We start from the raw sequence: 15,694 nt of genomic DNA on the forward strand, positions 1-15,694 counted from the left end.
TAAAATACTTAAAAAGAAAAAAAGCCAGTCATGTCTATATTCCCACCACTGAGGAGGTGGAGACAGACAGTACCTGATGTTTGCTGCCAGTCTGTCTAGCTGACTGGTGAGCCCCAGATTCTCAGAATGGAGAACTCTGCCTGCAGGACCCTACGCTGAGCACACCACCAGACAGACCCTCTCTTAGGCTCAAGCTGCTCAGTCCACCCCTGCCCTGGGTCCTTCCCATTGCTTCCACGGCCCAGTAAGAGACTAACTCCCCTCTCAGGTTTCTTCGATTAAAGACAATGGCAACTTAAAAAAATATATGAACAGAAATACAAGAATATTGGGATACCACGCAACTACCAAATCTGAGAATTATGGACATAAGGGAAGGAGAAGAATTCCAGGTCCCCAGCAATGGACCAGAGGAGGTCCTTTAGCTATAACACTATGTTACAGCTAAAACACTAAATATACAGAGGGGTGGGCCACTACAGACAAATGAAATAAGTTACATATAAAGAGCAGGCCATGAGAATAAACTCGGCCTCTCGATGGGAACTTTGTGACTAACAATGCGGCCTACAGAGAATACAAGGGATACACTGGGGTGAACTTTAACATAAGCACACCCAAGAGACTCCAGGGAAAAAGACTAATGATGACAAGTTAACAGGTATGCAAAGTAAGACCAACACAGCTTGTCTGAAGATCAGAGTGTAAAGCTACCCACACTAGCTTTCCACAGAGGCCAACCAGTGGTGGTACACACCTTTAGTTACAGCACAGAGACAGGCAGACAAATTATGTGAGTTCAATGCCACCCTGAGCTAGATGCAACTGATCCAGTCTAAAAGAAAAACAGAGATCACACAAAGGTGATCCCAGCACTTGGGATTCCACACCTTTAATCCCAGCACTAGAGAGAATTCCAAGGCAGGAGAAGACAGGAACTCAGTGTAGTCTGAGGAGCAGTGTACCCTGGAGCAGTCTGAGGTTCGGTGACTTGCCCTGTGGTCTGAGCATTGGTAGAGGTGAGAACACTCTAGGGGTTGGTCACTTTGCTTCTCTGATCTAACGCCAAGATCAGTCTCTGGGTCTTTTTTATTTGTGCTACATACCACATGTCATAAAATCAGCAAAACAACGGTGATTAATACCCATCTCTCAATAAGAAGAGCTCCAAATATCAGCGCCCTCAAACTCCCAAGCAAAAGCTACAACTGTATTAGAACCAGCTGTATGAGAAAACAGGGCCCATCTTTCTGCTGTTGACAAGAACTACACCTCTTGTCAAGGACAGATACTGCTTAGAGTGAATGGAAGGAAAGAAAGTAACTGCAACCAAATGGACCAGGAAACAAGAAGATACACTACTCTAATTTCTGACATCATGGACATCAGCCAGAATTTAAGAGAAAGTATGGAAGGCCATTTCATTCTGATCAAACAAACCACAGAGCACTGAACTCAGCACATCCAAACTCATGAAATACAAGTAAACAGTAACGCAGACTTAACCACACTAAAGTAATGACAGGTGACTTCAATTAACAAAAAATAAAAGAAGTTAAATGTCATCAAGTACAAAATGGACTTAACAGATATCTACAAGATAGTCTACCCAAACATTATAGAATAAACATTCTTTTTTTTTTTTTTTTTTTTTTTTGGTTTTTTGAGACATGGTTTCTCTGTATTGTTTTGGAGGCTGTCCTGGAACTCGCTCTGTAGACCAAGCTGGCCTCGAACTCACAGAGATCCGCCTGCCTCTGCCTCCCGAGTACTGGGATTAAAGGTGTAAGCCACCAACGCCCGGCTTTAGAATACACATTCTTTTAAACAGTCCATTGAAGTTTCCCTAAAATAAACATGTTCTGGGACCCAAAGAAATTCTCAACAAATTTAGAAAAATTGAAATAACTCCATGTATTGTATATGACCACAATGCTATAAAGCTTGATATCAGTAACAAGGAAACTATAGAAAACGCACAGAGTAAGTCTGGAGCTAGTGTGCTGGCCCAGAGGCAGGCAGACCTTAGTGAGTTCTGTGACAGCAGAGGCTACATGGTGAGACCCCGACTAAACAAAACAAGGTAGTATTAACTGTCGAACTGACCACTGAAGAAATGAAGAAGGAAAAACACTCTTGGAATGAAATTGAAATGAAAACACTACATCAAAACCTCTGGGACAATGAAAGCAAACTGAACAGGGAAACTTAGAGCTTTAAGCACCTACGAGTAAGAGTAAAAGGCAGACAGAGGGACTGGAGAGAGGGCTCAGCAGTTAAGAGTGTGCGCTGTCCTTGCAGAGGGCCCTGAGTTCAGCTCTCGGCATCCACATCAGGTGGCTCACAACTACCTGTAACACCTGCTCCACGAGAGCAATGCCCTCTTCTGGCCACTACAGAAACCTGCACCCGATAGCACGTGAACATGCACCTCATACACAATTTAAAAATAAGAAAATAAGGAAAGAGTAAGAACTCAAATAAGTAACTGAAAAATGTACCTCAAAAGTTTGAAAAAACAAGAACAAATGAAAACCCCAAAGCGGTAGGTAGAAAGAAATTATCAACACCAGATCAGAAATAAATAAGATGGAAAAAATGCAAAGAATATGTGAAATGATGAGTTAGTGCCTTGAAAAGATAGGCAGGATTGACAAACCCTGAGCTGAACTAGCTAAAAGACATAGAAAACTCAAAATGATAAAATTAGAGGTCAGCAGAGAGACAACAGATATCAAAAAATTCAGGGAAATCTTAAGAGCATATTTGTAATATTCTGGGATGTAAAGTAAGGCTATTACAGTTAGAACCCATTTTGGAACGCTTCTCCAGTGTACTCAAATGTGGGGAAATGGGAAGAATATGAATTTTCGAGTCAGATAAGCCTGAGTTCAACTCCATATTCCACATCATTTAATAACTGGTTAACCTCAGGCAAGATCTTTCCAACTTCCTAAGTTTAAGTTTTGCATACATAAAATGAGAATAATAATATCTTTATTAAATGATTATTTCAAGAATTAAAGCTAATAAAGCCCTTAGAACTATGGATTTTAATAAAGGATAGAATGATCGTCAACACCTTCACTAGTTGAATAAGAATCACATCTGAAATATGACAAGAATTAAGTATGGTAATAGCTTTGGTACAGTTTTCCTCACACCTCCTTTACACCTGCCAACGATCAAACACTGTGTTTCTGTGATTTCAAGGACAGCATGCACTTTGTTTTGCTCATGCCTACAGTCTCTGCTAATACAGGGAAGACACAGTAAGAAGTGAGGTGGGAGCAGGCTACCCCACTATGTCTGAACCGTCTACTACATGAAAAACATAGGGAGAAAATGGTGAGCTAAAAGAGATGCAAATGAAGAAATAAGTGCTACAAAACGATCTCAGGAGACTAAACGCTTAGTGCTCAAAAAGCAAGACAGCAAAAGATAAGATGCAAATATATACTAACTTAGTTTCAAATGTTTCTACAAAACATTGGAATTAACTTTTTCACACTAAAACTTCCTTTATAAGCAGCTTACCAGAGTCATAGCTTGGAGGCTTCATGTCTCCCTGATTCAGTTCGGTCCCATATTTCAATTTGTGGTACTTGGCTCTAACAAAGAAATGAGAAAATACAAGCCATGTTAACACATTGTTAACTAAGCTTTAAAATAGAGAAGTTAACAGTGTGCAATAGTCCTGGCTAGCCACGCCTAGAACTGTCAAAGGCTCTGAGATTTCCAGGGTGTCAAAGTAACATGAAACAAAAAAATGCTTGCCTTTTTTTTGTTGTTGAATACCCACTGTCATTATAATGAAACAAAAGGATAACACTAGGAATAAAGAGAAAACTTCATTTTATACTAGAATGAACCATATAAATTCTATTTCTGTTGTATTCAAATTTTCTAGATGACTTTAAGCTGAATTATATCAATGAATAAAAGAGGTCTTCACTGTACAATTTAATTGTTAAGAGTACCTTTCCTGATATTTGAGTTTATCTTAAAAAGAAACATTACCCATATTGTTATGCACCGCACTGTGTATTTACAATTCACCAAACATTCTTATGGTGAGCCATCAAGCATGACAGAAAAAAGATGAAATCATCCTTGTTCAATGAGATATTCTAGCAGGAATGGTCAAATATTTCCCTTAGTCAACATACACTTTGTCTTTAGTCAGAAAAAAGCAGGATTAGGAAGACTGTCTAATTTCCTTCTAAAATTAGCAGAGTATTATTATTATTTTCAGCCATCTGATTTAGCAGTCTCAGATCTATGCAAATGAAACAAGAAAAATGATCCAGATAAGGAGAATTTTTGTTTTGTTTTGTTTTTTCGAGACAGGGTTTCTCTGTATTGTTTTGGAGGCTGTCCTGGAACTCGCTGTATAGACCAGGCTGGTCTTGAACTCACAAAGATCCTCTGCCTCTGCCTCCCGAGTGCCGGGATTGAAGGTGTGTGCCACCAACCCTGGCAAGGAGAATTTTTTTTAAAGATTAACTAAAAAGAAAAAAAAGCACATATGCTTAATATATTTGCATATTTTAACTTTTTCTCTATAAGATAAAGCTTTTTGTAAGTAAATATCCAAAGAGTTAAGACGGACAAAAATAAAAATATAGAAAGAAAACAATAATTTTCAGAACCAAATTAAGAATGAAGGAAAAGGCAATGTAGCCAAATAGAAAGCATTTCCTTCTCATTAAAAATGAATGCTGTGCAGGTGATGGGGTGTGTATGGTGGGTGTGTATGGTGTGTATGTATGGTGCGGTGTGTACGGTGGTGTGTGTATAGTGGGGTGTGTATGGTGGGGTGTGTATGGTGTGTGTGTCTATGGTGGGTGTGTATGGTGGGGTGTGTAAAGTGGGGTGTCTATGGTGGGGTGTCTATGGTGGGTTTGTATGGTGTGTGTATATGGTGGGTGTGTATGGTGTATATGGTGGGGTGTGTATGGTGGGTGTGTACAATGGGGTGTGTATAGTGGGTAAGTACGGTGGAGTGTGTACGGTGGGGTGTGTGTACGGTGTGTATGGTGGGGTGTGTGTACGGTGTGTGTGTACGGTGGGTGTGTATGGTGGGGTGTGTATGCTGTGTGTGTGTACGGTGGGTGTGTATGGGGTGTGTACGGTGGGGTGTGTACGGTGGGGTGTGTACGGTGTGTATGTATGGTGGGTGTGTATGGTGGGGTGTGTGTGGTGGGTGTGTATGGTGGGTGTGTATGGTGTGTATGTATGGTGGGTGTGTACGGTGGGGTGTGTACGGTGGGGTGTGTACGGTGGGTGTGTATACGGTGTATGTGTATGGTGTGTGTGTACGGTGGGGTGTGTATAGTGGGTGTGTATGGTGGGGTGTGTATGGTGGGTGTGTATGGTGTGTATGTATGGTGGGTGTGTACGGTGTGTGTGTATGGTGGGTGTGTACGGTGGGGTGTGTATAGTGGGTGTATATGGTGTGTATGTATGGTGGGTGTGTACGGTGGGGTGTGTATGGTGGGTGTGTATGTTGGGGTGTGTATGGTGGGGTGTGTATGGTGGGTGTGTGTATGGTGGGTGTGTAGGGTAGGGTGTGTATGGTGGGTGTGTAGGGTGGGTGTGTAGAGTGGGGTGTGTATGGTGGGGTGTGTATGGTGGGGTGTGTATGGTGTGTGTGTAGGGTGGGTGTGTAGGGTGGGGTGTGTATGGTGGGTGTTTTGGGTAGATGGGTTATCAGATAAGGGCACTGGCTACTCTTCCTGAGGTAACGGCTCACAATCATCTGTAACTTTAGTTCCAGGGATCCAAAGCCCTCCTTATCACCAGGTACACACGTGGTATACATATAGGCAAAAAGTATACACACACAAAATAAAAGTATATTAAATTTTTTAAATGGATGGAACACTTCTAAGGTTTTATGTAATTTAAAATTAGATAAAGAAAATTATTCACTCCAATATATGTTACCAAAATCCTTCATTTTTTTTTCAACAATCATTTTGTAGGCACAGAGAAAAAAACTTTAATTTACTAGTTTTTGTACACTGGGGAAATTTTAAGACAATTTACAACATTATAAGCACAAAATTATCTAAAACATGCTTCTTCGTATTTCCGATGTGTCTCTTAAAACAATGATTTCATTACTAAACTAAAATTTTCCAAATCTATTTCCATACACTTGAAATAGAACTGATGATCAGAAGGTAAACTGTGGAGACATTAGTTTGACTACAGTTACAAGAAAGTAAACAGGTTCTTAATGTAATTGCCATTCTACAGATTTCCAGAAATATTTCATTTCCATTTCCTGTAAGACAAAGTGATACTAGCTTCTTAAAAGTCACATAACTGGCCCAACGATGGATAACAGTAACATTCAAATAAAAGTAGCCACAAATTGCATGACCTTATTTATATTATGCAAACATTGAGAAAGCATTTCCCAATATAACATGCTGCATTATAGAGCATTCTAGTGGCCTTAGAAGAAAACTGCAAGAGAAGTTATTTTTAAAATAATCAGAAAACATTATATACAATATATGGAACAAAACAGTTACATTATCAACTACTATTTCACAAAAATTGAGACCAAGACAGAATATGTAAATAACTGTTGTGTTTAGGACAAGCTCTGACTCCTAAGATACGGCTGCTCTTCCAAAGGTCCTGACTTCAATCCCCAGCAACCACATGGTGGCTCATAACCACCTGTAATGAGATCTGGTGCCCTCTTCTGGTGTGCAGGGTCAAATAAAGCTATAGAAAAGGTAACATGAGATTTTAACTAAACCTCAATCAGTAAGATGTACAAGATAGTTCTGTCTAGATTTTCACAAATAACTGCTTTGTGTTTATGACAAGCTCTGTCTCCTAAAACATAAACATCCAGTGGGCCAAAATGCTACAAACACTAGGTTTAGTAAGCAAAAGAATGAGAAGGAACAGAATTCAAAGAAGACACCAAAAAAAAAAAAGTGCTACTTACATAGGAATAGCTTTGAAATTAACGAGGTATTTTAAAGCAGGGATATAGCATGATTATTCCGTTTAATTTGGAAAATTAATTTTATTACCTAGAAGATGAATTCGAATTTGGAAATAAAAAAGCAAGAAGACAGTTGGACTATCACAGTAAAGATAAAAGTAACAGTGAATATGGAGAAATAGGAAACACAGGAGAAAGTTTCAAAGTCAGTTTCACACAGATCTGAAGTTCCTCAGGATTAAAAGTGATGAAAAATGCCAAAGGAAACACTGCACTATTGAAAAGAAGCATGTAAACCTGGTCTATAAAGTCTATCACGTGCTAGGCAAAGCTCTGCAAGATTCATAGTTAGGTGAATAGTTCATCTATATTAGACTCATTGACCTTAGATGTTTACAGGTGAAATGGCATGATACTGAACCTCTTTTAAGTGGACCAGGGCCACAAAAATGTAATTGATGGTGAAGGCATGAAACCAGAAGTGAAGGTCTAACTTCAGAAGGACAGTTCTAACTGGACAAACGTTAGCTGAGATGCATGACTGCACAGGCGTCTGAGTGGCTACCTTAATCTTGCTGTGTGATGTCTCTATGTGTGACTTTACTCCAATAAACTGATATAACAAAATTAAATTTAAAAAACAGCACAGGGCAAAACAAGTGACAAACATAGCAACTGTTAAAGGTGAGGGTTAGGGTTAGGGTTAGGATTAGGGGATGGGGTAAGAAAAGGGTTAGGGTTAGGGTTAGGGCTAGGGCTAGGGGATAGGGTAAGAAAAGAGATTAGGGTTAGTGTTAGGGTTAGAGCTAGGGCTAGGGCTAGGGGATGGGGTAAGAAAAGAAATCTTCCTAGACTTAACCAGTTCTTTCTCCTCTGCTCGACAATCATCTGGAAACAGTCAGCGGGCTCGCCTGTCCCCGCTGTCCCTTCCCTCTGCTTCTTCCTGTGACCTGGCTCCTGTTCTTGCCATGTCTGGGGAGCCATCCTGTCAAGGACAACACCAATGGGCAAACCCAATGACTCTCTCAGCCACAGCTTGCTTGGAGACCACGTCTGCCGGTGTCTACTCCTCTCCTTCCTCTTCCCAAACACTGCTCTCTGGTCCTCAAGAGACTCCTCTGTGGCTCTTCCTCTTTATCCCTTTCCTAAGGCACCTGCTTCCCAGGCTCCAACCAGTTTTCTCTCCTATGATATGCCTCATCAGCCATACACGCTCACCCGTGCTCTCTTCCTCCCTACCAAGACAGACACAGGGGAGTCATTCTTGACTCTCCCTTCTCTCTCTCTCAGGATGCCATCCCCACATTTTTATAACTCCACATTTTACATTCTTTGCACATAGAATGTTTTATAGCAGATACTGCTATATTCCAGCAGGTACTATGTTTATCGTTTCTCGTTTTTTATAATGCTCCTGCCCTGATAAGCAGATCTCTCCAGGACACTCCCCAGGGAGATATTTCTAAACTCTATGCTGTGCTTAAAACTTTGCCCTAGCCGCATGACCCCAGACTGGGTCACTCTCAGGACATCTGAATAAGTAACAATTACAGCAGCATTAAGTTTCATTAATAGCACATGGTGGCTAGAAAAGAGAAGGTTTTTGCTCTCAGAAAACACAGGAAAAAAAAGAAATTATACATTAACTAGTTAGGAGAGAGTTAAGCAAATAATTTAGGGGAAAAAACAATAGGCCCATTGACACTGACTATAATTAAGCAAAGATAAATATACAGTTGGCAAATCTGAGTAAAGAGTATAAAAGAACTCTTGCAATTCTCTAATTAGCTCAAGATCATTTGATAGAAACATTTTGAAAGTTCTCCATGTTTCCTACCACACTGGGGTGAACGCTTGAACTCCTCAAGTAGACTCCACAATCTGACACCTGTGCACCCATCTCCACTTGCAGTCGTCAAATACCAACGCCCACTCCACTCTAACGCCCTGCACACATGTGATTACTGAGCACATTGCTTGGGTCTAATGTGACCTCTCTCCCTTCTACATGTCTCACTGGTGAGGCATCTTATCTGTCATGATGCTGCTCAAGCCTCTTCGGGATGATGGTGCAGCTGCTTCCTCTTTTCTGACCCCACTATGTATCATATACATAGTTCTACGTTAGCCCCCAGCACCCCAGTGCACGTCTGTGGTTTATAAGTCTACATACAAGCCTTCATGTGCGTGTGCCTGCACTCCCCTCCACACACATTTCTGGTAGCTTTAGTAATTTTGTGCTTCAGTTCTACTGCCTTAAAGACAACAAAATAATAAATAGTACAGGCTTTAGATTCTGTCTGGAGAGATCTGACCTACAACTCTACAATTACTTAGTTTTAAGTCTCTGGGTCTGGACACTGTGCTGGTTTGTCAACCTGACACAAACTCCAGTTATCTAGAGAAGAAGAAACCACAATTAAAGTGCTGTCTCCATCAGATTGGTCTGTGAGAATATCTGTAGGGCACTTTCTTGATTAAAGATTGATGTAGGAAGTTTGAGCAGGTACCAACTTGATGCACTAACCATCATCCACATAGAAGCAGTATCTTCCACAAGGAGACATCTCCTCAAGACTCAAGAGACAGTGTTTAATCATTAGGATATAAATCTTACATTGAAGCATGTGCATTTTTTAAAGACACATTTTCTATATGCACTGAGAAACCAAAATGTGTGATTAATTTAAGATTATAGTATTCTCATAATTGTGATTATATAGAAATCATTATGTTATACCTCTAAAGTATGAATGCCAGTAAGAACACTGAAGTATACACTTAAGTGAAATAAGTAAGTATTTCACGAAGCAAATCTTAATACAGCTGCCAAGAAATCCAGGGGGACAATCTTAAATGAATAGAAAGGAATTAATTTAAATATTTTGATATTTAAATATTAATAATGTATTGAAAGACCAAACTTATCAAAGGCTATCTGTAAAATCTCAATTTGTTGAGAAACATGAATTTAAAGTCAATGACTCAAAATTTCAATGTTCTTGATAAATTCTCTTTTGAAATTTATATGTGTATATATGTTTGACATTTATTAAGATCTTCAGAAAAATTTTTAAAAAAGGTTGATGTAGGAGGGCCCAGCCTACTGTGGGCACTGCCACCCCTGGTAGGTGGTTCAGGGTTGCACAGGAAAGCAAATGAAGGGGCTGGAGAGAGGGCTCAGCAGTTAAAGAGTGCTGACTGCTCTTCCAGAGGCCCTGGGTTCAATTCCCAGCAGCCACATGGACGCTCACACCTGTCTGTAACTTAGTTCCAGAAGATTCAATACCAGGTACATATACTGTGCACAGACATACATGCACACAAAAAAACACCCATATGCATAAAAATAATCACATTTTTGAAAATGAAAGATAACAGAAAAACAAAACAAACAACATAAACCAAAGCAAATGGAGCAAGCCAGAAAGTTTTAGTTCCTGCCCCAACGTCTTGCCTTGAGTTCTTTTTTTTTTTTTTTAATCTATTACATATACAGTGTTCTGCCTACATGCCAGAAGAGGGCACCAGATTGAATTGTACATGGTTATGAGACACCATGTGGTTGCTGGGAATTGTAGACCAGCCTGGTCTACAAAGAGAGTTCTAGGACAGGCTCCAAAGCTACACAAAGAAAACCTGTCTCAAAACCTCAAAAAATTTTTTTTCTTTCTATCTCCCTAATGTCACTTTGATTCAACTTCTTAAGGCATAGAAAAATCCATTTATTTTTCACTGACTGGAAAAAACCTCTTGTATATCAATTTCTCAACATTTAAAAATATTTTATGTTAATGTTATTTTATGGTGGTTTTACACACAGTCTATTTGCCAACTTCAAAATAAAACAAAAACTGTTTATCAAAAATAAGGCAAAAATTGCCTGGTGGTGGTGGCGCACACCTTTAATCCCAGCACTCAGGAGGCAGAGGCAGGTGGAGCTCTGTGAGTTCGAGGCTGGGCTGGACCGATAGCCTCCAAAACAATACAGAGAAACCCTGTCTCGTAAAAAACAAAACAACAACAACAAAAAAAACTGAATCCACATGACAATGTCCCAAACTTTCACATGTGACCTAGTTCCCTTTACTTATGACCCAAAGGTAACACTAGCAAAATCACAAGGCAAGCTTTCCTCCAGGGAGATAAGAGTATCTCACAAAGGGACAAATGAATAAAATTCTTTTGTAAAGTCTATGAAAAGGTGTTGTCAATCAGAGCAATTTTTTTTCCTTAAGAAACTGTATCAAACTGAAAGCAGGATGCACCTTTAAACCCAGCAATCAGGAGGCAGAGGCAGGAGGATTTCTGTGAGTTTGAGGCCAGCCTGGTCTACAAAGCTACACAAAACCCTATCTTGGGGGGGGGGGGAGGCGGGGATATCAAACTGAAAATTATATTATAAAAACGGGAGAACCATTACAGAAATGTGCTTTACAATTAGAATATAATTTTACTCTCTGAATGGAAAAAGAAAGAAAAGGAAAGGACATGACTGCTCTTGGGTGTGGTGGAGGAGAAAGTGTATTGCAGATAGGAAGGCGAGTGAAGGTAGAGGCAGGGACATCTGCGAGAGTCAGAGAGGACATGACCAAAGTGGGTAAGGGGGGCGGCAGTGTGGGCGTGTGGGGAGGAGGTGGTAAGGGTCAGGAGGCCAAAGGTATAAAAACAGGGGCAGCTAACCAAAATGTCTGGGTTACATAGGAAGAGCCTCTGGGGAAGGGCAGCCCAGCCCCTGTGCTGGGGAGTCCAGGGTAGAGGTGGAGTATGCCAGCCATACCCTGAAACAGGCAGGACTGAGGGATGCAGGGAGAACCTGGAGGCCAGGTCTGCTTTATATGATAAATAGGCACCTCAGCCCTTTGTCCTGGGTTTGAAGCATGCACTCTATTATAAGTGGTTGAGTGCTAGACATATAGCTCAATGAGAGAGAGAGAGAGAGAGACAGAGACAGACAGAGAGACAGACAGAGACAGACAGAGAGACAGAGAGACAGAGACAGAGAGAGACAGAGACAGAGAGAGAGAGCCTGCACAACATGTGTAGCGCCCAAGAAAATCAGACAAAACACAGAAACACAAGAGTGGGTCATGACCCATAATCCTAGTAGATGGGGGTTAAGATGCAGAAGGATGAAGTGTTCAAGGCCAGCACCATGTACGCAGTGACTCTGAGGATAGAGGTTAGGCTGTATGAGACCCTATCTCCAAGCAAACAAGCCTAAACAAACAAACAAACAAATAACCAGAGAGCAGGACGCCGGTCTAAGTCTAGGAAGAACACAAGCTTCATATAAGTAGAGTATGAATAAATAAATGTGGCTAGTATGTTTTAGACCACATAAATCACCTTACTGAAGTTACTGTTACACACGATAAGGTTAACATATTGCAATCATACATAAAATGTTTATTCCCTACTGGGGTTCAGGAGTGCATGGAATTAAGTTATGATTTTAGCTTAGAAATGGTAGGATAATGAAGATGGTTAGGACAGAGGGATTTTACTGACTTACCTTTCCTGCTTCAGAGCATATTCCAACATTTTGATCCTCCTCACAAGATCTTTCTTCAAGTTTTCTTGACCTTTCCTCTCCCCCTGAAGGAAGGCAATCTGGGCCTGGAAGGGAGAGAAAGGCAAAACTCGGTTCAGAATAGCTACATTTAAAAAAGAACTTTTAGCCGGGCAATGGTGGCACACATCTTTAATCCCAGCACTCGGGAGGCAGAGGCAGGCGGATCTCTGTGAGTTTGAGGTCAGCCTGGTCTACAGAGCAAGTTCCAGGACAGGCTCCAAAACAATACAGAGAAACCCTGAATCAAAAAACAAAAAAGAAAAAAGAACTTTTAGACTAGCAATCAACACAAGTCCTTTTCTAATCTGTCACAATGCAAACTAAATATTAGATTAGGAAGTCCTATTTTGAAAAAAATGTCCACAGGAGACCTATGTGCAGTTTATTTGGGGTAAGGGATGTTGCTGCATGTGGTCCCTATTTTCCCTAGGGACCTACAAAACACACAGGGTACAAGGCAGACGTGCAGTTTATACCTTGGAAGACATTTCATTTTTTATAAATAATGAAGTTAGGAACGTAAAATGACCAGAATTCTCATAAACTTCCAAATTAAGTGTTTTATTATCAAGAGGAAGAGAGTTAAACATCTCCAGCATGAGAGGGAGGAAGGACCCCTTATGCCCTACCCCTCATTGAGGAGAAAACAGCAACTAGTTAGTACCGGGTGGTGAGGAAGACGGTCACTTTTGCGGGGGTGGGGGGGTAGGCACTGGTAGGTTACCCGGGCTTCGGTGGATGACCCCATACACATGGGCCTATGGGCAGCACTAACTGGACTCTGTAAGTAAGACATCAAATTGTGAGAAAGATAGGATATGATGATAGGGACCAGTAGGGGGATGAGGGGAGAGAAAGGGATGGAGGGGGGATGGGAATGACCAAGACACATCATATACACTTATGAAAGTTCAAAAGTTTCATGATGCAACTGAATTTTATAGGGGAGTCCTTAACTTAACTCTAGACTTACCCTACAAACAATAAAAATAGCTCTCTTCTCGTCTCCTTTAAGGAAATGTAACTTGAGAGAAAAGAGAGACTGGAAAAAAGACAGTGAGATGCCAGACCCTCATCAACGATCCAGCATTTCACTGTGACAAACGACAGACAGCTCTCGGCTTCAGGAGGAAAGGGACAGGAAAGAGCAGTGGTCAGGAACTGAAAAGCCACTGAGGACTGAATTAACGTCTCTGCCTAAAGAACTGCAGGCGTTGGAATACCAGCTGTCCAAGCAGTTTGCGTCCCTGTAATGGCAGGGAGGCAGGCAGGCAGGAGCTCATCTCAGATGAACTTAAGATAACCACCGCTTACTGTCGGCACATGCTCCTCTCACCCGCTTCTCCCTACCAGAGACAGACAGCACTGTTAATTGTGTAAGAGCACTGTTTTCCATTTAAAAAAGAACTTCACATTTATGGATGGCTTTAAAACACCCTGAAGAATATTGAGGACTGTCCAACTATGATTTAATGAATAAACCAATAAACTGTGTATTTAACTTAAATGAGACTCAATTCTTATTTAGTACCATAATGAACATAAAATTCAATTTGCTACTCTTCTCATAACCTTCCAATTATAAATAGGCTACTATGATGTGTTTATTTTCATTTCAAAAAGCTCTTAAAATTTAATTTCAATTAAAAGGACATTTTGCTTATTAAAATAACTAAAAGACTGACAACAATTCAACAGTATATTGAAACAAGCCATCAAATTTGGATAAACAGCAGATAGCACTGAACTTCCACAGTATCTGTTCACACCTCGAAGATCCAATACATATACTCTAAGATGACATATTTGAATAATAGGACATGTACTTCAAGCTGATAAAAACAAAGATCATCAGAAGAATATGTCAGCCCAACTCATTCGGCCAAGCCACCAATCTCGTAGACAGACAAATGTGTACACTTAAAAGTGTTAGTAAAAACTGCAACCCTAATGAATATAAGCAAGAAAAGTAATACCAACATAAACTGACACCGCATTCTCTCTATTCTTTGGCTATTTCCGAATTTCTGGCATGTCACTGATCCTGGATGATTCTACAGTTCACCGCATAACCTGTCCGTCCTCTTATGGCACTTGCTTTACTACTCTATCAATTCACACACGAGTCTAGTTAAATAGTCAAAACAAAGAACCCAGACTTGTCAGCGACTGCACAGAGACGGGCAGTGCACTTGAAGGGGTCATGGGACCACGGCACTGCACTGTAAGTCACGGCCAGACGTTACAGGACTTCTCATGAAGGATGAAGGAGACACTGAGGAACCTCAACAGAACCTATTGCCATCAGTCTCTTCATGTGATCTTCAAAAGAGTGAATTCGCCAAAGTCGTAGAAAAACTATTCCAAATAAAAAAAAACTAGAGACCAGAAATGAAACGCAATGCATGATTCTGTTTTGTTTTGTTTTGTTTTTTTGGTTTTTCGAGACAGGGTTTCTCTGTAGCTTTGGAGGCTGTCCTGGAACTCACTTTGTAGACCAGGCTGGCCTCGAACTCACAGAGATCCGCCTGCCTCTGCCTCCCGAGTGCTGGGATTAAAGGCGTGCGCCACCAACGCCCGGCTTATGCATGATTCTGAACTGCAGTGGATTATGCAGATACTAAGACAGACAGTAAAGTTAGAAAGTTCTTGTGTATGGTGCTAACGTTCTGATGGTCGAGCTCTGTGCTACACAGGATAGTGTTTGCAGGAAAGAAACACTTAGGTATTTGGTCGGAGCCAATGAACTATCAGGTTAGCTGGCACTAGCCTCATAGTCCAGAGAAAAACAAATTCTTTGTATCTTTTCTTTAGAGTTAGCATTTTTCTGGTTGGCTTTCTTTAAAAAATTGATGCACAATAAAAACTTTGAAAATAATCAGTTACATCCCAACCGAAAAGCCAACCTACACAACAGAGAAACCCCAGAGTACTGAAACTAAGAAGCAAAACAAAAAAAAAAAATCTCCATTTCAACATAATCATTTAACAATGCGCTAGAGGTGCTGACAAAAGTAGTTCAACTAAGGGAGACGTAAGCATAAAAATAGAGACAAGAAATATCATCATTTGCAAATAAACTCCAAGGAAACAGGCATTAAAAACATTTGTGGGTCTTCTGGCTGTTTGTTTTTACTTATGAATAC

At 40.6% G+C, this 15,694-nt stretch overlaps 1 protein-coding gene across 2 annotated transcripts in view; it reads right to left on the minus strand.

Annotated features, from left to right (window-relative positions):
• Strn (striatin) overlaps window positions 1–15,694 on the minus strand; it is an 84,471-nt gene that overhangs the window by 38,103 nt on the left and 30,674 nt on the right. For both annotated transcript variants that reach the window (XM_013115991.2, XM_005073595.4), the window contains exons 2-3: window positions 12,489–12,592; window positions 3,538–3,611 (exon numbers count right to left, since the gene is read on the minus strand). In XM_013115991.2, the coding sequence (XP_012971445.1) occupies window positions 3,538–3,611; window positions 12,489–12,592 (178 nt within the window). The remainder of the gene's footprint in view (window positions 1–3,537; window positions 3,612–12,488; window positions 12,593–15,694) is intronic.

This window comes from Mesocricetus auratus, unplaced genomic scaffold (assembly GCF_017639785.1).
Source record: "Mesocricetus auratus isolate SY011 unplaced genomic scaffold, BCM_Maur_2.0 Super-Scaffold_100024, whole genome shotgun sequence".
In the NCBI taxonomy this organism is placed as follows: domain Eukaryota; kingdom Metazoa; phylum Chordata; class Mammalia; order Rodentia; family Cricetidae; genus Mesocricetus; species Mesocricetus auratus.